This window comes from Lissotriton vulgaris, chromosome 1_1 (genome assembly GCF_964263255.1).
Source record: "Lissotriton vulgaris chromosome 1_1, aLisVul1.2, whole genome shotgun sequence".
Taxonomy (NCBI): domain Eukaryota; kingdom Metazoa; phylum Chordata; class Amphibia; order Caudata; family Salamandridae; genus Lissotriton; species Lissotriton vulgaris.
In genome coordinates this window covers 1,960,497,007-1,960,523,223 of record NC_141685.1, presented here as the reverse complement: position 1 = coordinate 1,960,523,223, position 26,217 = coordinate 1,960,497,007, and the positions used below count along the sequence as shown (strand labels likewise).

General features: G+C 48.1%; 1 protein-coding gene across 3 annotated transcripts in view; it reads left to right on the top strand.

Moving 5' to 3' along the window:
* Positions 1-26,217, top strand: part of DCLRE1C (DNA cross-link repair 1C) — a 343,172-nt gene that overhangs the window by 251,884 nt on the left and 65,071 nt on the right. For all 3 annotated transcript variants that reach the window (XM_086919715.1, XM_086919712.1, XM_086919710.1), the window contains one exon: positions 1,635-1,689. In XM_086919715.1, coding sequence (XP_086775841.1) covers positions 1,635-1,689 — 55 coding nt within the window. The remainder of the gene's footprint in view (positions 1-1,634; positions 1,690-26,217) is intronic.

Genomic DNA, 26,217 nt, shown 5'->3' with positions numbered 1-26,217 from the left:
CCTGAAGTTTGTAATGAGATTCTGGCAGCAAGGCGTCCCTCCACAAAGACGGTATACGCCTGCAGGTGGAACAGATTTGTGGCATGGTGCACAGCAAAGGCTGTGGATCCACTCTCTGCCCCCCTTTCTGAGGTTCTCCTCTTCCTTCTTTCTCTTGCCCAGCAGGGCTCTGCTCTGGGCACTATCAAGGGCTACCTTTCTGCCCTTTCCGCATTCTTAAGGCTACTTGATCAGCCTTCTTTGTTCAAGTCCCCGATTGTAAATAGGTTCTTAAAGGGCATCACTCATATGTTCCCCCCTGTTCCTTTTGTGATGCCCCAGTGGGACTTGAACCTGGTTCTGACCTGATGTGCGCTCCTTTTGAGCCGCTTCATAACTGTCCTCTCCATCTTCTTACGCTTAAGACTGCTTTCCTGGTTGCCATCACCTCTGCCAGGAGAGTGAGTGAGCTCCAGGCTCTTTCCTCCAAGCCTCCTTTCCTTTCTGTCCATCCGGACAAGGTTGTGTTGCGGACAAGACCATCTTTCCTGCTCAAGGTAGTCACAGCCTTCCACATCGGGCAGTCCATCACCTTGCCCACCTTATTTCCGCCTCCGCATCCCTCTAAAGAGGAAGAGCGGCTCTACCGTCTGGACCCAAAACGTGCGCTCTCATACTATCTGGATCGCACACGCCAGTTCCGCGTGGATGACCAACTCTTTGTTGGTTACGTGGGCGCTAAGAAGGGACGGGCGGTGCACAAAACGGACTATCTCTCGGTGGGTCGTGTTGTGCATCAAGGCATGCTACTCTTTGGCTAAGAAGGAGCCTCCTGTTGGGCTGAGGGCCCATTCCACTCGGGCCTCGGCGGCTACTACTGTCCTGGGCTGGGGAGTCCCCTTGCAGGACATCTGTCAGGCAGCTACGTGGGCCTCGCTGCACACGTTAGCAAGACACTTCTGCCTGGACAGCCAAGTCCGGAGGGATGGCTTCTTTGGCCATTCCGTCCTCCAGGACTTTCTGGTGTGATTATTGGTTCGCAGACCCACCTCTGGGGTTGGTATTGCTGGGGTATCTATTCTAAGGTAAGGAATCTAATATTAACCTGTTTCTTTCAGATGCACAAGTTACTTACCTTCGTTAACGATATATCTGGAAGAAACAGTACTTAGTATTAGATTCCTTACCGCCCCACCCATCCTCCCCGTTCTGCGAACCGATATCTAGGGTTAAGATCATCCTCTTTCAGGGCCCTAGTTTCATGGCACCGGTGTTGGTTTTTATCACGGCTCTGCGTTTCTGGCGCGGAAAGGCTGTTTATAAGAACTGACGTCAGCGTGTGAGGGCGGCGTCTAAGTACTCCGGCGACGTCATGCCGGCGCCAACGCCTTTTGCCACTGGGTCTTTACTGCAGGTGGGCGGGTGCATGAGATCAGGTAAGGTTTACACCACCTCACTCTTTGACACACTGAAATACAGTATTACATGTGTTTTTTCCATAGCAACTGTGAAGCAGACTGTTTCGGTGTGTTGTAAAATATGTTTTTTCTGACAGTTTGGACAAATGATTTGACTTGAAAGTCCCAGCTTTGCTACCAAATATTTTGAGGCAGTCATTAAAATACTTTAATTGAATGTACAATTCTCTTTTTCAGAACAGGAGGAAGTTCATACAGAGCATGTTTCTCTTTTCACTCTTCGTACAGTGAGGTAAGAATGTGTTTTGAAACACTGAGAGGTGTTGTTCTGCTGTTGTACTTTAGTTTGTGCTGCTGTACATATATTACACAAATGACTTCACCTCCACTAAGTAGAAAAGGCAGTCATAATTGTATATCATTTACTTCTCTTTCCTTGTAAATGTGTTTCTGGATCACATTTTATTTTGCAGTGGCTGGTAAGTATTATTTGGCTGTAGATTCCTACTGATCGTTTTAGGTCTCACCATTTAGTATAGTAAAGTCCCATTATTTAAATGTATTTATGTTGCAGAAAGTGAATAAAGTGTATGTTTATCACAATGCCACTTAGGCGATAAGTGCACTTATGAGAGTACATCTAAAGTAAATTTAACATTACCAACTTTGCTGCATCATTCTATGAATAAAATCAAATGTAAAGAAAAACATTTTCTAGTTTATGGACACGTCTGTATTGTATTGGGCGAGGCGATGTAGACACGAACTGTGTTCGTGCCAAGAAGATCATTCTGATTTTCACACCGCCTTCACCTGATTATACACCCAAGCTCTTCATGTTCCAAGTTACTGTATTGTGGCCTAAGCCTGGTTTGCACACATGTTGTGTTAGCATGGCTTATTAGAAGTATAAATGCCATTTTACCTTTTGCTGCTTTTGCACACGACACTGCATATAGCTGTTTTTGTACACAACACTGCATATAGCTGTTTTTGTAAGTTAGGCTGCGTGAATGTCTTCACATGGGAAAGGCTTGTTTTCGACATTCCTAGACTTACATTGTGACCCTAGTATGCGCAGTGAGCGCTGAAGCCGTCAAGGTTATCATAACATGGTAGTGTTGTTCGAACTGATCGGCTAATGTTTTTTAGACACAACAAATGGCAGCTGCTAGCCAACTGAAATCCTTGTGCCTTTATTATTACACTGCAGCCATTATTTCACACACTTGGAAGATTTTTAGTTTCTAGGGATGCAGAGAGCTTTTGCTGATCCTGATGTGATTTACTCTTGCTGAGCTGAGAGGTAATGGGGTCCCCCATACAAACCTAAGAGACCTTCTTTAGTTTATAAAACATAGTTCCTAGATAGAGAGGGTGTTATAACTAGGCACTATACGACCTGTTTTCATCATTATTACAATATGATTTCTCCCCATGTGTTTTATGGAATTGTAACAATGCTGACCATATTATTTCTGATCATATGTCTGCTTATGTTGGCAAAGATACTGCACCTGAGAGCACGTCGTTAAAATAAATATTTAAACCTTACCCGTGTCTATTATTTACTCCTGTTGTGGACTGGTATGAGAGTATAATGAAAGATTGTTATCACTTTCCACCATTCCTGAGTTGGTCCTAAGTCGCATGTTCTAGGTTGTCTAATAATTGGTAACTTTGATATAGGACGAAGAGCTAATGTGACACTGTAGCTAGCTGGTTGCGGTTTTCTAGGTTCTGAGGTGAGTTTCTGGTACACCACAATTCTCTGATGTAGTGGGTCTCTGTGCACAGTTCTGTGTAGGAGCAGGATCCTTGCAACATGGCGCACCTAACGCAGTGGTCTTATTGTGAGACTCTCGAGTAGTGCTTATATAAGTCCACAACCTCCTCACTATTGTTTCCGGTTGACAGTGGCGATGGATGAACCTACCTATAGTTACATAGGTCTTTTCAAGCTTGATATTTTAAAATGGTTTTCTATTGAATTACTACCCAGTTGTGCTTCATTATATTGCATTGTACTTATCTTTCTCTGTGTCGATATGGCTGCCGTTGATATCCCATTGCACAGTCGCTTGGTGGTGCGCAATCATTTGCAGGATTTCAATGTCTCCTTGGAAGGCATAGCAGTGGTTTTTGTTGTATCTGCTGACGCAGATTATCCGTTTGAGCTGTTTTACTCATGGGTCACATTTCCTGCGGTTGATGCTAATACTAATGTGTTTTATACTTACTCTCCGACTGCCGTGCCTGCAGACTACGCTCCATATAGGACACAGGAAGTTCCAATTTTTGCTTGGCAGCATAAAGTTTGGTTTAATGGCGCCCTCCTCCACACTTATCAGAGCGGTTAGAATGGGACCGTTGTCAATTGCAGGCGCTTCTTGGCCTGTTTAACTGGTTATACCCCGCACCCTAATGCGGGGCATTGTACAGCTGCTGAATTAAGGCCCCTTTATGCCTCTGCTGTGTCAGAAATAAGGGGTCTGGTTCATTATATTTCCCGCAACTTCCCGGGTGGGGCCCTGGTGGTTCGGCGCATCCTTTTGGACCGAATGGGCTGAAGCTTAGTCCCGTTATGGTTAATGCGGTTATGGGCAAGCGTCCCCAGGATAAGGATGAGATGCCTTTCTGGCTTGCCGAGAAAGTTGACCAACTGGCGGCAGTATTTCCTAATACCAGTCCTGTGATGAAACACAGGATCCTTACTATAAGTTTGCAGAAAGACTTGGTGCCGGACGTAAATGACTGTACCACTTGAGGTGTGATTTTTGCTGCAGGCTATACTAGGTGCTTCGGCACCCCGTCAATGACTGTCCTGCCCTCCGTCATTAAACGCGTTCAGAATGAACATGGACCGGAGGCGGCTGTAGAGTTGGGGATGCGACTCGTGGGAGTGTTTGACATGGTTTGCGATCTCGTCCTTGCTAATGTTAAGTGAGATGCAGTAAGTTTCCAGGTGTCTAATGCTTTGCGCGATGTTCCCAAAGCCGAGAAACCCCGTCAGTTACCAAAAATTATTACGGAAGCTCAGAAGACCATTTGCCGTAATAGTTTGGGGGTTAAGCCTTTTGCTAAAAAACAAGCACAACAGCAAACTCAGTCGGCGTCTTCTGATAAAGTTGATCGCCAGAAAGTTCCGAAACAAAATTGGAGTAAGAATAAGAAACAGGGGAAACAGCAACAGAAACAGGAGTCCCGTCCTGCTTCACCTACACCTGCCTCTACTGAGCGTACATATGAGTTGCGCGACCGCACTACGATTAAGTCACCTGATAGATTTCAGTTCCTGAACAACGTTCTCCTCGCCCTTTGTAGAAAACATCGATCTCACCCACCGGTAGAGGAGGAAGCGGCAGTGGACATGGTGCCCAACAGAGCCGTGAGCAGCCTCGCAAGGCTGACGGAAAAGGCAAGCAGGACGACTCACTGCGTCAAAGGCCTCAGTTTCAAAAGAAGAAAGTTGCAGCTTTAACAGCGAAATATGCCACAGATAGTGGGAATGCAGCTTTGGTATCTGACATGGGCACTGACGCTGTTGGACAGCGGAGATGACCATAGTGCGAGGGGCGCTGTGTCAACTACTGAAAGTGAGAGCGATTGACACCTTTGTTGTAGTCGAGACTCTAGAGTGGCTCCCCCTGATAAGCTTTTTGAAATTGACTTTTTAATTGAAGTGGACATACAGCGTACAATAAAAGGGGTATTTTGGGAAAATCTTACTACTACCTATGACGTTTTGATGGCGGACGTCGACTGACCTCCACCGTTTGTTTTGGCAGCTCCGCAAGGGGAGGAGGTAATCCTCCCTAGTTTCGCGCACACAGTGCCGAGGGAGGAGGCCATGCATTTTGCAGAAGATTGGGCTAAGGCGCTTGCGCAAGCGTTGTACCGTACTCACTGTGACTGGGACAAATTTTCCCCCAGACTTGAGATTCCCTCACGGTCTTTGCCATAGGCTCAACCTCAATAACCCATGTGACGTGAAGCGTGAAGCGAAAGCTCCCGTAGCGGAAATCCTTGAGCAATTGGAATATCCAGGTGTAATTGAAGCATGTGTGTCTCCAATGAATAACCCTCTTATTACTGTGACCAAGCCGGATGGCTCGTACCGTTTGGTGTTGGATTACCACCACCTGAACTCCCATTGTCGTACGTGTGCTGTACAGAATACTCACAGTTCTGCTCTTGTGTATAGTCTTGTGCGCAAAAGGTTCAAAACCAAACTTTAAATATCCAATGGCTTCTTTGCCCACAATCTGTCCCCTATTAGTAGTCAATGAACAGCTTTTACCAGTGGTGGCAAGCTACGCCAATTTCGTCGTTTGGCTATGGGCTATAAAAACAGTCCAGGCGTCTTTGCCGCCCGCATAGTCTCTCTTTTAGAGGGACTTGACGCAGATGCATGTTCGTGTGTGGATGACATCTATGTAGATTAATCAAAAAGAGACTAGCTATGGGATGGGGTGGTATGATGTTTACATTGTAAAGATCATGGTGACTCAGGTAAGTTTTGTTGGTCAGGGGTGGCACCCATTGGGTGTCTTTAGAAAGCCCTCACCCACCAACCTAGTTGGTGGCATGCTTCATCATCGGGCCCACCCAGTGACACCTAGCGTGTCCCGGGTGTGCTACGACGCCTGAATACAGCGGAGCAGGTATGTCACTGTGTGTGCGGTGAGGGATGTTAAGAAGGTGAGTTTAAAACGGCTTGGCGGGGGTCCCTGTACCCGGTTCCAAGAAGGAGGCACACTAGGTCTACAGCCGGTATCGACCAGTAATCCTGGTCTAACCTTTGCCACTTCAAAGTACCTTGAAGAGGACACCACTTAAAACTAGCGTGATCTTGAGAAGGGAATCCCCCCTCTCACAGTTAGATACACTTTAGGGCGTGTAGACACATAGTCCACACTACACACCCACTAGTTTTAATCACACCCACACCCATTTTTATTGTCCTGAAGAAAGCCAGCATATCAATAAGGCACTGGCTGAAACATGTTGACATTCTAAAGGACGTGAGAGGTCGTAACTCGCCTCTTGCGTCCCACAGCCTTATTTTTAACCGCTGACGGAGGCCCTGTTAATAAAGTCTTTTACCCACCGGGTACAGGGACCCCCGCCAAGCCGTTTTAAACTCACCTTCTTAACATCCCTCACCGCACACACAGTGACATACCTGCTCCGCTGTATTCAGGCGTCGTAGCACACCCGGGACACGCTAGGTGTCACTGGGTGGGCCCGATGATGAAGCATGCCACCAACTAGGTTGGTGGGTGAGGGCTTTCTAAAGACACCCAATGGGTGCCACCCCTGACCAACAAAACTTACCTGAGTCACCATGATCTTTACAATGTAAACATCATACCACCCCATCCCATAGCTAGTCTCTTTTTGATTAATCTACATATAAACCGGGGATCTGGACTAGCTACCTGGTCCTCTCTCTCCCTCTTGATACACGCATGGATGACATCTATCTCACAGACGAAGAATTATGGCCGCATCTGTGCGTTGTTGACCGCATAATATGCAGTTTTGCAGATTGTAGCTATAAATGTAACTTTGCGAAAAGTCACATTGCAGAGTATACAGTGTTGTTCCTGGGCTACGAGCTCAACAATGAAGGTCGAGGTTTTGCTCCTCACTTCCTGGAGGAATGCGCACTTTTGCTCGCTTCTACGACACTGAAAAAACTACAATCTTTACTGGGCTTTTTGAATTACGGGCGTACCTATATTCCCGAATATGCCCAGCGTATTGAGCCTCTTTACGCTTTGATACAACCTACTTTCTCCAAATCGTGCTGACTGCCTGAACATTTAGCCATCTTGCAATCTTTGCAGGCGGATCTTCTAGAATCTAAATTCTTGTTGATTTGTGATAACCACACCATCCTGGTAATTAGAATCGTACCGGGGGCTGTTGGTTTCACGTACCTCACTTTTAATGAGGGTGACACAGACCCTATCGCTTACAAGTCACACTTGTACACTTCAGCTGAGTTGCGGTATTCCACTGTGGAAAAAGTTTTGACAGCAGTGCAAATGGTTATTCTTTAGGAGCGTGCACTGTCGCAGGGAAAACGCATTTTGGTTGTTACTCCGTATCCTGCCTTGGAGGCAGTGAAGAAAGCCAGTGTACCAAATTCGAAAGCTTTCACCCGCGGTGGATACAGCGATGCATACAATGGGCTACGTCCTTGACGTCTCCGGATGTCACGTTCATTTTTGATTCCTATCTGCAGACTCCGGAGTTCTTGCAGTATGAGTCTGTTCATCCTGCTACTCTGACCATGCGACCACTTAAGTATTTCCATTGTATCATTTACACTGACTGCAGCGCTCAAGAGGCTATAGGTTTAAATAACGCATATTCTTCCGCCTGCGCAATTCTGGTTAGTACTATGGTGGATGGTGAATTCAAGTCCGATGTCGTGCATACACAGACATTAGGGGACTGTACCGCCCAATTGGCAGAGCTTCGTTCTCTGATGCTTGCATTGGAGTACGCCGATCCCAGTGTGACTACTCTTATCGTAAGTGTGTGTAACATGCAACTTAGAAAAATGCATTTAAATGCATTTTAGTTTTCGCTATTTACCACGAGGTTTGACCTCGCTGTAAATAGCGGCCCAAAATAGGGATTTCGCAATTTTTAAATGCTTCTTGAATTGCATTTAAGGAATCTCTAATTGAGAGTCCTTAAATGCAATTATTTGCAAATATGCGATTTCTATAAATGCGATTTTTGCATTTGGGATGATGAATCCCAAATGCAAAAATAGCGCTCGCAAAGGGCCAGATTCTCAGAATCTGGCCCTTTGCGAGCCGTTTTCGGCTTGATGAATCGGGCCGTTACTGCTGTGCTCAATCATACAATGACAATCTACCCTTTTGGAATCAAAATGATTATCGCGACTCCAAAGGTCGCACAATAAAACATAAAATGATCTGGTTTCGAGTGACCGAGCTTAAAGAACGGCTGCCACTCGCCTTTGTAATTCATTCTCTGTGTCACCAGCGTGTCAGAGTTCACGCTGTTGGCAATTGTCTTGCAGATGAAGCCGCTAAGACAGCTGTTGCAACATACTCAGTAGCAGCAGTTACACGTTCCAAAAGTAAGATTGATGAGGACATCTTGGCAGCTATTGCCGCAACAGAGAATGGAGGCAATTACCCTAGAAGTTTTACTTCTAAATACTCTTATCATTTAAGTCCTGATAAAATTCCTTATGTGAGAATTAACGATGTTGGTGACAGGTTAATCCCCAAGGCGGACCGCAGGCAGTCTTTAATTACAGCAGCCCACGCTGGGATGGCCTCATCGCATGCCGGCGTGTCAGCTACTGTATCTCTTCTACAACAACGTTACTGGTGGCGGGGTTTGTACAGACAGACGCATGATTATGTCCTTCAATGTGACATTTGTCAGCAGATTAAACCTTCTACGGCTGCACGCCCGCCCCAAACACAGTTGTACATATCTAATAAACCACTTGCGTGTGTTTATCTAAATCACTGTGGTCCTTTCTCATCTGATACTTCGTATAAGTACATCTTAGTTGCAGTTGATTCTTGCACGCGCTTTGTCTGGGTGTGGCCGCAACGCAGTGCTGATTCCAGAACTGTCGTAAGGGATTTGCGTGTCTTTGTGGCAATGTGTGCGTGTGGTACCTTCCATTCGGACCAGGGTCCAGCGTTTGCCTCTAAGGCATACAAGGATGCCATGAGTTCTTTAGGGGTCCAGGTCAAATTTTCGTCTCCATATCGGCCTCAGGGCAATAGTGTTGTGGAGCGGATGAACCATGACTTAAAGCAATCCTTGACAGCTAAGGTATTAGGAACAGGCCGAAACTGGCTAACCCACCTCAATAGCGTACAGCTTGCACTAAATAATCTCCCTACAAGGTTTCTGGGTGGGCGGACCCCATACGAAATGCTCTTTGGCATCAAAATGTTTGTTCTGGACCTTGAGGGTCTAGACATGGCGGCGTCTGCCGCATCCTTTGACGTCGATGAACATTCTAATGTTTTACAGAACCTATAAAAGACGAGAGACAGTCTTGCAAAGGAACATTTGCCCTCCACATCTGAGGCTGCGTTGCAGATTCCGGTAGTCAGCTGGCTACCCCAAGTTGGAGAACTGGTCCGAGAGAAGGTCGAAAACTAGAAGGAATTCGGCCCCTCCTATCGAGCTCCAGATCCTGTGCTTGGCGTGCAGGGTACAAACACAGTCATTTTACCTCCTCTTCCTGGGCAAAGGGGAACAGGTACATCTCCATTGACAATGTCAAACTACATAGGGTGGCCGATTCTTCTTAGTATGACACCTGCGGTCTCATGTCCAGCAATGATGCAAAACTCTTTTTTGGCCCCGGTCTTGCCATCGAGATAAATACAATTGCGAATACTTTATTGAATGTACCTGCTGGTAATCCTCCTAATGATACAGAATATACTTACCCCACTGACTTGTCTATGCCTGATTTAGAGACCTGTGTGGCTAATCAATCACGTTTTTCATTTGACACTGGCTCTACCACATCAAAGTCCCCTTCAAATATTTCGATTTTTGCTACTTAGTTTAAAAAACATTTTTTGATTCCCCCTTGGACTTACATTTGGCTGGTGCTTTTTTCAATTTTCTTATTCATGTCCTTTGGATTTGTGGTGTATTTTTTTCGTTTTGTGAACGGACACTACATTCAAGAAAGAACTACAATTAGACTAATTAATGGAATTTTGGCTCCACACTCCTCATCACACATCATGAAGAGGGACCAGACATTTGTGAACATAACTGCTTGGCCCCTTTTAAATGGGATAGTATGGCATGCTGTAAAATTCCAGATTCATGGTCCTTACAGAGGTTATTAATGTCCCTAATGTACTTCATGTCTCTATGGGGATGTGGTTAAACAAAATATTCGCTCTGATGATTGGGACGTCCACGCCGTAGAGGCTCTATTTTCTGATTCGGAATATTATGCTGCCTTTGATGCTGAAGATTTGTATCTAGATTCTGCTAATTAGAGCGATTTGTTCTGTTACCAGCACTATGGAAGGCACTTTCTGCATAAAGCAAACACGTTTAGAAATGTGGTAAATTACACACAGTGGGAACATTGTCCTGCACCTGTTGAAGGCACCTATAGAACTCTTTTAAAAAAGTTTTCTTACTTTACTGATTTTGATCAATCAAACCCAGATGCATTTTATTTTAAGATGACTCAGAAGTCCTCTTCCAAGGTTAGACTTCCCCACACAAAATTACAAGTTTGTCGGGGGCACCTGAAAGAAAGAAGTCCAAAGTGCAAATATCCAGACTGCAGAAGAGATGGAAGGGCCAGGTGTTCTCTGATTATTTCACTTATGCACGAGGGGTATTGGTATGGATTCAGGCGGGTCCCTTTTGTTGCCACACATGCGATCATGGACACAGAAGGAGGTTGCGTATCGGTGGAGGGGTGCTTAGATGGTAGACGGTTGCTACTTGGAGTGATATATGCACCCAATGTGGAACAAGCCCTGTTCCTTCATGCTCTATCTACGACTTTGGCTGGATGGAGTGACATACTCTGAGTACTAAGTGGGGATTTTAACAGCGTCCTTGATGTGGACCTGGACTGCTCCTTTCCGCTCTAACCCGGCACAGTGGCTACCTCTGATGCGCATACTCTTACCACATGGTCAAAACACTGGGAGTTACTGGATGTGTGGCGCCACCGAAACGTTAACACCGGAGTATATTCCTTTTACTCGCATTCAGATGGACTCAATGTCCACATTGATAGGTTTGTTTGTACCCATGGCATTACCCCCATATTACACGTGCAGAATGTCTTGACCGCACACCCTATGACCATAACCCCCTCCAGTTGCGGTTCTGCTGGAAACACATCCTGCTGACTATACCCACTTGGAGGCTACAGGCATCTGTATTCGAGGACCCCTGTTTCGTGCTTCAATCAATAATATTATCACTGTGAACATGATATTAAGATTGGTTCCACCCCCTCTCCCTTGATAGAATGTGACTCATTCAAAGTGTCTATTTGAGGGCATTGTATGGGTATTGCACTAAACATTCTCTGTCCTCTCACTAAAGACATTTCTCATTTGGAGAGTCACCTATTAGGACTTTAGGAATTAGCAAGGTCCTCAAATACCGCCCAGAAGAAATTGCACCAGCCTGGGTGTGAACATATTGCATTGTTGGAGAGTCTGTGCTGTCTTAATTATGCTGAACACACTAAGCGAACACATGCAGATGCGGACCGATCTAGATCATTCTTGGCATGGCTGATGCAACAGGAAGTGGTTACACATCCTATCCTGTCTATACATTCGAGCGAGGGACAGTTACTGTACATTCCATTACACACTGTTGTACACAACTACAACTACGGTGCCATTGGGTGAGAAATGTGACTTCTTGGCCAGCACCAGAACATAGGGAGGAACTTAATGGTACTTATCACCATCTTTGAAGTACAGGAAGAGATTCAGGCACTTACCGCCAACAAAACCCCATGTCCTGATGGGCTGCCATCAGAATTTTACAAAGTGTATGCACCCTTGCTAGCGCCCAGTCTGTAAACATTATATGACACTGCTCTTACTGTGGCGGCCCTGACGCCTAAAGACGTACTTATCTTGATGCCTAAACCGGGAAAAGATGCACGAGCTGGAATCCTACAGACGTCTTGCATTGTTAAACACCAATTACAAAATTCTGCCAAAAATTCGAGCACATTGACTGGTCCCTTTGGTTCCAAAGCTGGTACACACGGACCAACATATGGATGCCATATCTCAAATCCCATAGTGATACAAGGATGATCCTCATCTCCTCTCTTTTTTTCTTTAGCGATGAAACCTCTGGCACGTCTTTTGCGTAGCCAGGGCCAACGTTGGGAAATTCCCCTGGGAGACGGTACACACTCAGTCTCCCTTTATGCAGATGTCATGTTGCTCTATTTTAATCGGTTGGGCTATACCTCTCTCTATTGAATGATTACAGCTTTATGTCAAGGTCCTTGAGCTGTTTGCAAGCTGCTGGTAATTAGCATCACACTTTAAGGTAGTCTGTTTGCTTATGTGCTTCTTCCAATTCTTTATCCATCCTCCAATTGTGACCGCATGTCCCTCCGGTCCCTGAAGATCCGAGACGCTTTAGATATAAAGCAGCCTCGATTTACTGCCTTTAATGTATTTCACTGCAGGGCAATAGGAGTGTTCGGAATATCATTAATGGCTAGGAAGTCATGAATGGCTCCTGTTATTTCAGTGACAGTGGCCCTATACAAAGGTTTATGGTTAAGGCGCCATGCGAGATCTTGAGGCGCAAGATTCGGCATGTAATGTTATGGGCGAATGGTCTGAGAGTGCTGCCATTCCGATATCCACTGCCCTGTTAGCACGGGGAAGTGAGGAAGGAATCTATTCTAGCATACATCTGGTGTTCTGCTGAAAAAATGTGTAACATTTTGTGAGTGGATTGTGCCGCACCCAAACATCTACTAGCCCCATATCTGCTAGCCATTGTCAGCTCGCTAGGGAAAGTGCCCCCACCTGTCCTGCTCTTTGGGCTAACCTGCCCATTGCTGCATCAGGGACCAAATCAAAATCTTCCCCAGAAGGACAGCTGTGTCTGGAGTGTCTAGCACCTGCCCTTTGGTGTCCCTACGGAAGGCTTCTTGGTGGTCATTGGGGCCGTAAAGGTTTTCAAGTTTAAATGTGTAGCCCTCCATTTCAATGTGCAGAGGAAGGAGTCCGCCTGGTATCTCTGCTTGTGTCTGGGTTACCCTCCCTGGAAAATGTGGGGCCAGCAGCACTGCTACTCCCACTTTCTTTCCCAACCCAGGGCTAAGGACTGGCGGTCAAACCATCTGGAAAAACTTTTCCAATCTGCCCTTAGGAGCTGTGTTACTTGAATAAGGCACAGATCACATTTAGAAGTAAGGAGAGGAGCCCTAATTGTTTAACTTGATCATTTAGACCACGAAGGTTAAGGCTTGGGATTTTAACCATGTGTTATAGGGGTGAGTGTAGCTAATGATGTGGCATTGAACTGGGTCCAATATTGCCAACTTCTAGCGATCTGATTACATTGTAGTGCCTGCCTAGCGCATGTCCGAATGTGAGTTGTCGAAACAAGAACAGTGAATAACAGTGAAAAGTACAACTGTAGAGTTGCCTGCCTAGGAATGCAGTGATGATCCAAAATCAGAGGGTCCGTTTCATTAGCGGTTGATTGTGTCCATCCTAAGACTTGAGTGAGAGGGGAGCTCCACTGCTAAAGATGGAGACGAACACAAAAGGGGGATGTTTCTCTGGGACACAGGCCCAAAGAGGGATGGTAGCTAATGCTGTAGCGTAGATGATCATGGGCGGCGGACATCGGTGGATCGACTGCCCCCCCCATTAGTCATTGTCCCGCATAGAAGCGCTGTCTTGCCCCTGCAAGTGACTCAACAGATGGCTCTCTAGTGCAGAGGGTTTGCGGAAATGTTTTTTGCCAAGCGGAGGAGATGACGTGTCCTGTGGATGGGGAGATGGGATGCCTCTGCTGGGACTGTGTGGAATCTTCTCCTGAAGCTTGTCCATCTCCAACAGCGACCATGCCCCCTCCAGGGTATGGACACTTCCGCTCTTGTTGTTCCATACAAAGGTGACACCTAGATCTGATTCCTTTATCTCGGAGGAGGCTTGTGAGAGGGCAAAGGTTGCTGGGGCGTGGGAAGGTGATAGGAGAGAGGTCCTGGTATAGCCACACCTTTGCGTCCTCAAAGTAAATGTTGTTCCTGTCTTGTATAGAGGGCATGATGACGTATTTCTGCCGGTACTAGTGGAGACAGGTAAGTATGCCCTGTGGCTGTCGTGGAGATCAAGCCTGTCAGCAAGCTCTGTGGTCTAATATAATGTCTTGGCCAGCAAGTGCCAGGCCCAACTGCTGGAACAGGCGCAAACATAATCTTCTAACTTCCCTGAGTCTGCCTGCAGCGGGGCACCTTTGATACGGATGTTGAAGTGCCACGACCTATTTTTTGAGATCTTCCAGTTGGTAGTTAAGATCAAAGTCTTGTCCTGTAGAGGAAGAAGTTCACAGCAGTGTTCTTCAAGTTCCCTTTTGTGGGTGTCGCTGGCCCATTCCAAGGAGTCAACCCTCTGATCTAATTTGCCGATGTTCCTTCAGATGTCTTTGACATCTGAAGCTATATTCTACTTAAGGGATGCAATGTCTTCTCAGAGCTGAGAAGGCTCACCAATAATGCCCGCGTGATAGGAGCATCACTGCCATGAGAACCCGTCGAGGGAGTTGCAACATGGACGGATGCTGAAGTCCAAGCATCCACAGACTGGTCGGATTTCGTTGCGGGCAGCTTAGTGAGCATATCTTTAATAGTAGAGTATTTTCTGTGATTGCAGCCCGAGGGCATGATGGCTTTGACTAGCACCCCAAGACCATGCAGGAGCACTTCTAGGTTCTACATAGTGCATGTTCTCTTGCTTATGGTGAGTGTTCATGCACATTATGCAGGGTAGCCCTTGCCTCTGCAGGTTCCGCTGTATCAGGTAGAGCACGCAACGGGGACGTAGGAGTCCGAAACATTGCGTGCAAGTTAGGGGCGCTCCACCCAATGCGCATTAGCTGATGGGGGTTATACTTCCATAGAGCACTTTGTATCCGTATGAAGGGTAATTGGGCCAATGAGCAAACTTTATAAAAGAGCCCACAGCTAGGACCAGTCCCGCTAGTGACCACCACAAGAGAGGCCTCCAGCAAGTCGGCAGAGCATAGACCGCAACATGGTTCCAGGGCAGCGCTGATTCCTGTGATACTGTCTGATATAGTCCTTGTATGTAGGGCTCATGCGACACAGCAGCAGAGACTGAGGTCAGTGGGTACCCCCCCCACCCCCCCACCCCCCAGGCCCTGCTCGGAGGGCACCGCAAATTGACTCGGGGAGTACATTTCATCTTGCATGGCTTCTCCATTCTCAGGGCGCTTCTTAGAGGGGTAAATCGGGTACAGTTGGGTCTCCAAGGCCCCCCGATAGTGCCCAGTGCAGCTCGCATGGTAGTTGTTGTGACCTGGAGGACTCTTTCTGCAGGCTATTAGGCCATGTGTAGACCAGCTCTTTGCTGTGCTGGGTCTTGAATAGCGCCGGGACACTCTGTTTGAGTAGCTGAGCGCTCTACAAAACACTGGGTAACATAATATAACATAACCAGCAAGGGGGGTGACTCATGTTATTAGCACATACGTGGCAGTATAGCTGCACCTACCCCATTTACACCACCTCACATAAACCCCGTAGTCCCTGAATATGGCCTGCCACTCCTCCCGCCAAATCCACTGGCTCCGCACTGGAGAAGGCCCATCCCTCCGTCGCCACCGGATGCGTCATTGCCTGGAGATGGGAGACAGTACCCGTCTCTCTGAAGCACTGCTGGCTCCTCCTCGCGCCAGTTTAGGGTGGGGCTAGCTTTGGGTAGAGTGAGGAACAGGCACTGAATACGGAGAATACAGTGCGGCCTGCCGCTGCCTATCGGCTCAATGCAGCACTGTTGCCGCCATGTTGTCTGTAGCCGCGCCTTCCCTTCTCCCCCGTTGCCAAACTTTAATGCGAGATGGGCCATTCAGGTGCCAAAGCCGCCACCTCCCTTCCCGACACTGTGCAGGAGCCTTGCCCATCACACTGGTGCTTTAAGGGGCCTTGAAGGTTGCCAGGACCAACACCACTAGTAATATCGGTGGCTGAGCTCCGTACAGACACATCTATTCGGGTGTCACTGGAAACACTATATGCCATCCTATGAAAGGACACTCCATCAGACTCAAAGTAAATGCCACCTGTAATTCCAACAACGTCATTTACCTTCTCAAATGTCCATGTGGCAAATGTTATGTAGGTCACACCGAGAGAAAAATCCGCACTAGGATTCTAGAGCACAAAAGTAACATTCGGACCAATAACCAGAAATCTAGTGTGGCTTCTCACTTTACTGAATTCAGACATACAGTGTCTCAACTTAAATTCCAAGTTTTGGAACAAGTTCAATCCAGCCCGAACAATAAGACCAACCTATTGAAGCGTGAAAACTTCTGGATCCGATTTCTTGCTACCATGGTTCCCAACGGGCTGAATGATCGCATTGAATTTTTATGTTATCTGTAATCACACCGTTTCTGTCTACTAACTGTACTTTTCCATTTGTTTTTGTCCATACTGTTGTCCCCCTGTTATTTCATGAACTTACACCAGTCCATCATGGCGACCGTTTTTCTCTGTTTCACTCATCTTTGCATGGTCCTTCTTTTACTTTCACTACCCACGCGCCACGCACTCTCTTCTCTGTTTACTATCTTAGCTACTTTACTCAGACGCGCATGTTGACTAAATGCACCGCCGTCCCGCTGGTCTTCCGCGAGACACTCTTCAATCTACCGAGTAAGTAACTCACGGGGGAGTTCCCTCTTGCTTTTTCACTATTTAACACGACGGGTTTACGTTTTTGAACTATCCGGATACGAACCTGTGTACACGAGTAGTTTGATCTTTGGGCTCATCGGGATGTTTCACAGGCTTGTGACTGTGATATATCTTTGGTATACGGTTTCTTCTTGGTAGCACTTTCAATTTCGATTCTTCTTTTTGTAGATCACGGCACTCTGCTCATTCTGGCCACACTCTATTCTATAATCTCAGTTGATATAGGGTATTTTCAAATTGTAAATTTATGTCATCTTGTTTTTGTAACTTAATCACTGATTCTGGCTCCATTCAGTTTTTCATTGTAGAGTTCTCCCTTGACAAAGGGCCCAGGCCCGAAATGCATCGGGATCTTTTTTTGAGGATTATAAATATGGATATATGAAGTGTGCCATACCACAATCTTGACTTGATATACAAAGATGAACATGTATATGAGCACAAGAAAATACTAAGCTTGAAATAATAAAATGTGATATCTTACATACAATCTTATTGATGAAACCTGCTGATGAAATTATTGATGGAATTAGACTACGGTCCATTTTGGTTGTGCACTAGAGCGTTCCCCTCCCAGTAGGGGGACCCTTGATTCATTGTTCACTTCACGCTGCCTGGCCAGACAGCGTTCTACTCTAGTTGCACCCTACAACTCTCCACTTTGCACTATTATTCAGAACAAACACGCTGTGCGAGCTCCCTCTCCCTTGAAGTTTCACATCTATTCGGGTGCCATCTTTGACATGCCGTCGGTGACAGCAGATTAAAGTGCGCATGTCACTTTGTCCAGCTGTCTTTCCGCGGCCAGTGCACTTTTAACCTCTCCAATCCAAGCTGTCTTAGACAGCCGGGTGGTGAGAATTCACAGGCACCCAGTGCCTGAAAGAGCACTAAGCCAGCCAGCTTCAACCAATCCTGGCAATTCTTGCATGCTGGTTAACAGCATGAGAGCAGCCTCTGGATTGGTTAAGGGAGTTGGCTCTAGGCCCCCGGATGACTGGAGAAGAACACCAGGACTGAAGGACGTGCAGGTAAGAAAATATTTTATTTTTATTTCACATATTTAAACCATATAGACAGTAACTAAATCGCTAACATATATTACATTAGTATTTTAAAATGTAACTTTAAAATGTTAATGTAATGCATGACAGCAATTTAGTGGGACCTCTTTGACCGACTGATAGGTACTGTGAGAAACTCACACTGCCTTAAGCCTAAACTCCAGAGATCTCAGTAGTGGCTCGTTATAAACACTGTTTATTACAAGCCACGATTGAGAGCTTTGGCACTGAGCCTGAAGGCATTGAGGGTGTCTCTTAGAGCCAGTTTGCTCGCCCTACCACTTAAAATTGTCACCAACTGCCACTGGTGACAATTGGAGGTTACGTCTCCGGAAGTCTTTGCAAATTGCTGGAGAACCTGGCACTCTTCATAGCACCTAGAAGCCTACCTGCCTGCTTACACAGAGAGGGAAGGAGAGTATCGGGCTCTGCAGGAGAACAAACCCACCCGTGTTCCTTGAGCACTCAGAAGAAGCCGACTGATAAAGGGAGCACAACCAGCACCGACCAAGAAATGAGAGGTCCCCCGTCTCCCTACACAGTTCCTATGGTGAACTGCATAAAGCAAACAGCAATTTTTGAATTTGAAAGATGGAACAAGTGCATATTTACGAGTAAGGATAAGCCAGACCTTAGTGAAGTCATGTAGCTAGTGTGAACTCTTTTTGCTCGATATCAAATGACTAATCTACGGGTTGTCTAACATGATGATCTGAAAGAAACACGTTAGTGTTAGATTCCTTACCTTAGAATATCCCCAGGCGTCAGTCTGGATCCGGAAACTTTTGCGTAGCAGTACCCCTGCGCGTCGGTAGGCGTCGTCTGCAGGCGTCCCCTGCGGCTCCGCGTCCGTCGTCGGCGTCGTGCGCCGTGATGACGTCGCTGGAGTATATAGACGCCGCCTCCGCGCGCTGACGTCAGTTCTTCTTTTTTCCGCGCCAGTGGACGCAGATCTGAAGAGCAGTACTCCGGTCTTTTGACCAAGTTTTCGATAGTTATTTCACTCTTTGTGCCTGATAGGATGCCTGGGTTCAAGCACTGTGATGACTGTGAGCGCACGATGTCGGTCACAGACCATCACCGCCTCTGTCTCCGGTGTCTAGGCCCCGACCACGACGTGGACTCCTGCGTCGACTGCCGGGCCCTCACCAACAAGGCTAGGCGGGAGCGGCCCCATGGAGGTGCGGGCAAAACTCGGTCAGGCTGTGGCTGAGGGCCGAGATGCAGCGAAATATTCGATACGGTGTGGTCTTGATACGACCGACTCGCTGGGCAGAGCTATGTCAACGACGGTGGCGATTCGTCGCCACGCCTGGCTGAGATCCGCCAACTTTTCGGCTGATGTCCAGAATACATTGATGGACATGCCGTTCGATGGCTGTCACCTGTTCGGTGACAAGGCGGACCACGCGCTGGAACGCTTCAAGGACTCCAGGGTCACGGCCAAGTCCTTGGGTCTCTCGACCCAGCGTCAGCAAACGGGTTCGTTTCGTCCCTTTCGTGGCCAAGGAAGGGGCGCCCCCACACGTGCTGCCAGCCACGCGCCGCAACAATCCTTTCAACGCGGTGGCGGCCGTGGAAACCGCCGTGGTGGCGGTCGGGGACAACGGCGGGGTCAGACCACACCTCCCCCCGCAGCATCTGCCTCAAAATCCTCCTAGTCCGTGCTTTCGGCCCCATGTGACGCCAGTGGGTGGCAGGGTTCGCCATCACCACGTTCACTGGCGCACGATCACTTCGGACAGGTGGGTGCTGCAAATCGTCCGAAGGGGCTACTCCCTCCCCTTCGAGACCACTCCTCCAGCCATGCCACCGCAGAACCACCGTGTGTCGGGGGACCACTTGACACTTCTGCAGGAGGAAGTTACGGCCCTCTTGGCCAAGGGGGCCATTGAGCGCGTTCCTGGGCCAGAAGTAGGGTGTGGTTGTTACTCCCACTACTTTCTGATTCCCAAGAAGGGCAAAGGGGGCCTGCGCCCTATCTTGGACCTGCGGAACGTCAATGGCTTCCTCTGGAAGGAGAAGTTCAAGATGTTGACGTTAGCTCAGGTCTTGGCTGCTCTAGACCCACAAGACTGGATGGTAGCGTTGGACTTGCAGGATGCCTATTTTCACATCCCCGTCCTGCCGGCCCACCAGCGTTACCTGCGGTTCACGGTAGGCCAGGAGCACTTTCAGTTTATCGTGCTTCCCTTCGGCCTTACCAGCGCCACGGGTGTTCACAAAGGTGATGGCGGTGGTCGCAGCCCATCTGCGCAGGTTGGGGGTTTCAGTCTTCCCCTACCTAGACGACTGGTTGTTGAAGGCGGGCTCGCCCCAGACAGTCGTCCACCACCTTCAGATGACGGCAGACCTCTTGCACGACCTGGGGTTCTCCATCAATGTGCCGAAATCACACCTGTGTCCCTCTCAAAAGCTCCTTTTCATCGGAGCGGTTCTGGACTCGGCGCAGTTTCGGGTTTATCCTCCGGAACGGCGGGTTCGGGATATTCAGGCTTTGATTCCCATCTTTCAGCCGCTATCCCGGGTTTCGGTCAGGTTGACGCTGCGGCTGCTGGGACTGATGGCTTCCTGCATCCTTCTGGTGCATCACGCCCGGTGGCGGATGCGGGCTCTGCAGTGGGACCTGAAGTTTCAGTGGGCCCAGCATCAGGGCAACTTGTCCGACCACGTCTTGATCTCGGAGGGCGCTGCAAGACAACTGCAGTGGTGGCTCACGGACCGCGATTGGGTCAGAGGCAGATCCCTCTCCCTTCCCCAACCGGAGCACGTTGTCGTGACGGACGCGTCCCTCCAGGGCTGGGGTGGCCACTTGGGAGAGGCAGAGATCAGAGGCATCTGGTCTCCGGCGGAGTCCCGGCTCCATATCAACCTGTTGGAGCTGCGGGCGATTCGTCTGGCACTGAAGGCATTCCTCCCCTTTGTCAACGGGAGTGTAGTGCAGGTGTTCACCGACAACACCACCGCCATGTGGTACTGCAACAAACAGGGCGGAGTGGGGTCGTGGACCCTTTGCCAGGAGGCTCTGCGCCTCTGGCAATGGCTGGAACGTCAGGGCATGACTCTGACGGTTCAACACCTGGCAGGTTCCCTGAACGCCAGGGCGGACGAACTCAGCCGTCGGTGCTCGATGGATCACGAATGGCGTCTGAACTCGGACGTGGCGCAAGGCATCTTTCTGCAATGGGGAGAGCCTTGGTTAGATCTATTCGCCACAGAAGAGAACGCGCAATGTCATCAGTTCTGCGCGTTGGAGTTTCCAAGACGGCACTCGCACGGCGACGCCTTTCGGCGCGAGTGGAGTTGCGGTCTGTTATACGCCTTTCCGCCTATACCACTTCTGCCCAGAGTGCTGAAGAAGATCAGGCGCGACCGGGCCCAAGTTATCCTTGTGGCTCCGGACTGGGCTCGAAGGTACTGGTATCCCGAGCTACTCAGCATGTCAGTCGGTCCCCCGATCCGCCTGCCCCTTCAGGAGGACCTTCTGTTGCAGCAGCAGGGGACGGTCCTCCACCCGAACCTGTCCAGTCTCCACCTCCATGCTTGGAGATTGAGCGGCGGCAGTTGAGGCCATTTGACTTGCCTCCTGAAGTCTGTGATGTAATTCTGGCAGCCAGGCGTCCCTCCACAAAGTCGGTATACGCCTGTCGGTGGAACAGATTTGTGGCATGGTGCACAGCAAAGGCTGTGGATCCTCTTTCTGCCCCTCTTTCGGAGGTTCTTCTGTTTCTTCTTTCTCTTGCCCAGCAGGGCTCTGCTCTGGGCACTATCAAGGGCTACCTTTCTGCCCTTTCAGCCTTTTTGAGGCTTCCTGATCAGCCTTCTTTGTTCAAATCCCCGATTGTAACTCGATTCTTGAAGGGCATCACTCACATGTTTCCACCTGTTCCGTTTGTGATGCCCCAGTGGGATTTGAACCTGGTTCTGACCTTTCTGATGTGTGCTCCCTTTGAGCCCCTTCATTCTTGTCCTCTCCGTCTCCTGACTTTAAAGACGGCTTTCCTGGTTGCCATCACCTCTGCCAGGAGAGTGAGTGAGCTCCAGGCTCTTTCTGTCCAACCCCCTTTCCTGTCCATTCATCCTGACAAGGTGGTTCTGAGGACTAGACCTTCTTTCCTGCCCAAGGTTGTTTCGGCCTTTCACATCGGGCAGTCCATCACCCTCCCTTCCTTCTTCCCGCCTCCGCATCCTTCAAAGGATGAAGAGCGGCTCCATCGTCTGGACCCAAAACGTGCGCTCTCATTTTACATGGATCGCACACGCCAGTTCCGGGTGGATGACCAGCTGTTTGTTGGCTACGTGGGTGCGAAGAAGGGACGGGCGGTCTGTAAACGAACCATCTCTCGGTGGGTCGTTCTCTGCATCAAAGCGTGCTACTCTTTGGCTCGGAAGGAGCCTCCTGTTGGGCTGAGGGCCCATTCCACTCTGGCCACGGCGGCTACTACTGCCCTGGGCCGGGGAGTCCCCTTGCAGGACATTTGCCAAGCGGCTACGTGGGCCTCGCTGCACACCTTTGCGAGGCACTACTGCCTGGACAGTCAAGTCCGGAGGGATGGCTTCTTTGGCCGTTCTGTCCTCCAGGACTTTCTGGTGTAGTATTGTATTGGTTCGCAGACCCACCACCGGGGTTGGTATTGCTGGGGTATGTATTCTAAGGTAAAGAATCTAACACTAACGTGTTTCTTTCAGATGAACAAGTTACTTACCTTCGGTAACGATATATCTGTAAGAAACATTAGTTAGTGTTAGATTCCTTACCGAACCCACCCATCCTCCCCGTTCTGCGAACTGATACCTAGGGTTAAGGACATCCCTTTCAGGGCCCTAGTTTTACATGGCACCAGTGTTGGTTCTCTCATGGCTCTGCGTCTTCTGGCGCGGAAATGCTATGTGCAAAGAACTGACGTCAGCGCGCGGAGGCGGCGTCTATATACTCCAGCGACGTCATCACGGCGCACGACGCCGACGACGGACGCGGAGCCGCAGGGGACGCCTGCAGACGACGCCTACCGACGCGCAGGGGTACTGCTACGCAAAAGTTTCCGGATCCAGACTGACGCCTGGGGATATTCTAAGGTAAGGAATCTAACACTAACTAATGTTTCTTACAGATATATCGTTACCGAAGGTAAGTAACTTGTTCGTCACTTCCTGAACTTGCACATGTGCTTCTAGTTGGCTGTGACCTGTTTATTTTTGTATTTGCGCATTACCATAGGTTTCAGGCTCACAATAGGAAACAGGATTAGGACATTGAAGGTGGCGGGACTCTTAGGGAGATGCCTTGCATAGGATCATCAAACGCCTCTAATGTGTGTACAGTTTTCAACTTTGCTGTGATGTGACCGTATTCTTCTTGTTATAAAGATAAGCACTGAGCTGGAGAGTGACTAATTGTATCTGTTGTTTTACTGTTGACTTCTGAGTCCTTGTCCCCCTTCACCCCGACCCCACTTCTTCTCTGAGAAGCCTGAGTGCTCAGCCTTACTGCCCTGGGAGCCTAGTGAGCAAGGGGTGTACTTAGCTCAGTTGCAGAGCCATAGTAGAACGGACCCAGGGTCACTAGGGGGGATGGGAAATTACCCTGACAACCACGGTTGTGGCCCATAAGCCCCTACTTGCCAATTGGCTGCCACAAATGAGGTCTTGACACCAACTAGATGATGAGCAGTCTGAGAAGACAGCTTTACTGATCTCGAAAATAGTGGATACAAAAGAATGTTCTCAATGTCTGCAGTGTCCAGCCTACAAAGCCTTTGCTACCCATCAAAGAACTGGGGGCATGATGAAAGAAAACCCATTTTTGGAAGAGGATGTGCAATTTGCACACCGACTGGTTTGTGAATGGTGGTGTTATTTATCTATTTACTGACGGCTCAGAATACAATTGTCCATTTGCATAGATTCCGAAAATGAATTGGCTAGTGAATATTAATTAGGTAAACTGACATTTATGGCCTCCTGTGATTGGATGCGAATACACGGATGGAGACCTGTACGGGGCCGCAGACCACTGCCCCTGCATTTGCATTCACAAGCATGTTTTTTATAGCATCTTGTGTACATTAAAGGGACAGGTGTGATTTAAAAAAAGAAAATCCCGTTTGGAAACACATCGGGAACTTTCCTCTGCAGTTCAGTTACTACAGCAAACACAATTGCAGTCGCATACAATTGATACATGCCATTGCAACTTGTAAATAGGATTAGGCTGTCCCTTTGACTTCCCCTCCTATTTCCGATTCTGAAAGTGTCTCAAAAGTTATTTTACGAATTGTAACGACTTTTTTGACCCATATAATAACTTTTTTTTTTTTTTACATGTATGGAGTAATTGCCTCTTCCTTGTTCCACAGTATTGCCTTGACACTTTTCCAGGGAACAGAACTGATGGTAGTCAGAAACATTGAACTTGAAGGGAGTTGTGCAATCGCTTGAGTATATATTGAAAGTGGACTACAGAGACAAGACATTTGTCTTGTCTCAGTGTAAAAGACACACAATTGATGGACGGAATGCAGACAAATAAAAACATTCACCTCTAGTGAAGAGATCTGGTTTAAATCCTTCATTCTTTTGCTCACCATGCCACCCCAGTTTAGACCTGGCCATATGCAAATCAGTCTTGACCCGGTGCCTCATGGGAACAGTCCAGCCCGAACTGCCAACCAGGTCCTCCCTGGACTGGAAACAGGCATCCTAGGACTGGTTTCGGTGTGGCAACCGGGGATTTTTTACACAAGATGAGTGGGAGATGAAGTTTACATGCAGAAATTTCCTGTTTTTAGGGAGACCACTGTCGGAGGTTATCGTATGTTGGCCCAAAATAAGGGATAGTGCTTTCTTCACTGAAGGTGAACGATTAGGCAGTGTGTTTAAGTCACTATTTCGGATTTGGATGTTGTTTATTCCGATGTTGTCAGTGGTTCGTCATCCTGTGTGCCCTTAGTGGGCAGCTGGGTGATTGTCCATTGATAATGTCATTGATGAGGCTAGAAGCATTATAAAATGTTGTCGGTGGCTTGAGACTCTTGATGCTATGGATCAGCCCGCTTTTCTTGTTTTTGTTTGAAAGACCACGCCCTGTCATGCTCTCTTGATAATGTCAATGAACAGATTTTTTAATGCAATATCACACTGAAGCACTGTCCTGCTGTCTTAACAAAGTCAATGAACAGATTTGGTCAGATGGCTAGCGATCTCCATTTGGCACCAGATGCTCCAACCCTCACTGCAGATATTGTAATATTTATATAGTGCATCTGGACCTCATTGGTGGGAGGGTTCTTTATATTGAAACATTTCCAGTGACAAAAAGGGTTACATTTTTGATGGGAAGGTAGTAGAACAGCTCAACAGTAAAGGGTGCTTTGAACAATGAATGATAAAGTATTTGGTGATTGAGTTCACGGTTTTCCTGTGGGACAGGAGAGCAGAAGTTCTCAGAGGACATTTAATTGTTTCTGAAACTTGGTGATTGGTGTCAGTATTCTCAGACCAGGAGAAGAGACCGTGAGACACTTTGGGCCAGATTCACGGAGGACTCTCACTCGTGAGGGAGGCCTCGCATTCGTGGGGGGGACCTAGCACTTTTGGCAGACGCCTGGCACTGGTGGGGGAGGAATCGCACTGGTGGGGGAGGTCTCGCACTGGTGGGGGAGGTCTCGCACTGGTGGCTGAGGCCTCGCACTCGTGGGGGATGCCTCGCACTGGTGGCGGAGGCCTCGCACTCGTGACGTAGGCCTCGCACTCCTGGGGAGTATCCACACTCGGGGCAGACTCTCCACAATAAGAATTCTCATTACGGAGTCTGCGCCACGAGTGCGAGGGCCCTTTGTGAATCGGGCCCTTTGTGAATCGGGCCCTTTGAGAATCGGGCCCTTTGTGAATCGGGCCCTTTGTGAATCGGGCCCTTTCAGTTCACGTGCTTCTGACAGCTATTAGAGGTTGTTTTAAGATAGTGTTAGACACAACATACATACTTTGATTTCACCAGTGCTCTGCTCACATGGCTACATTCGTAAAGAGAAAGAAAGCTATTTTCCAACATATTTATCCTCACTAAGACCCACAATCCAGATGCTGGCCTTTGGTGAACCTAGGTCGATACCTAGTACTTTAGTCGCTAAGTGTTGGCTGCTCTTTGCTGTACACAAAAAATGTAATTGCATTGCACTAGACCTCTCAGGTTCTCACTGTGTATGTGCTAAATGTTCTGTTTTAAATAAATAATTGATTACTTACCTAG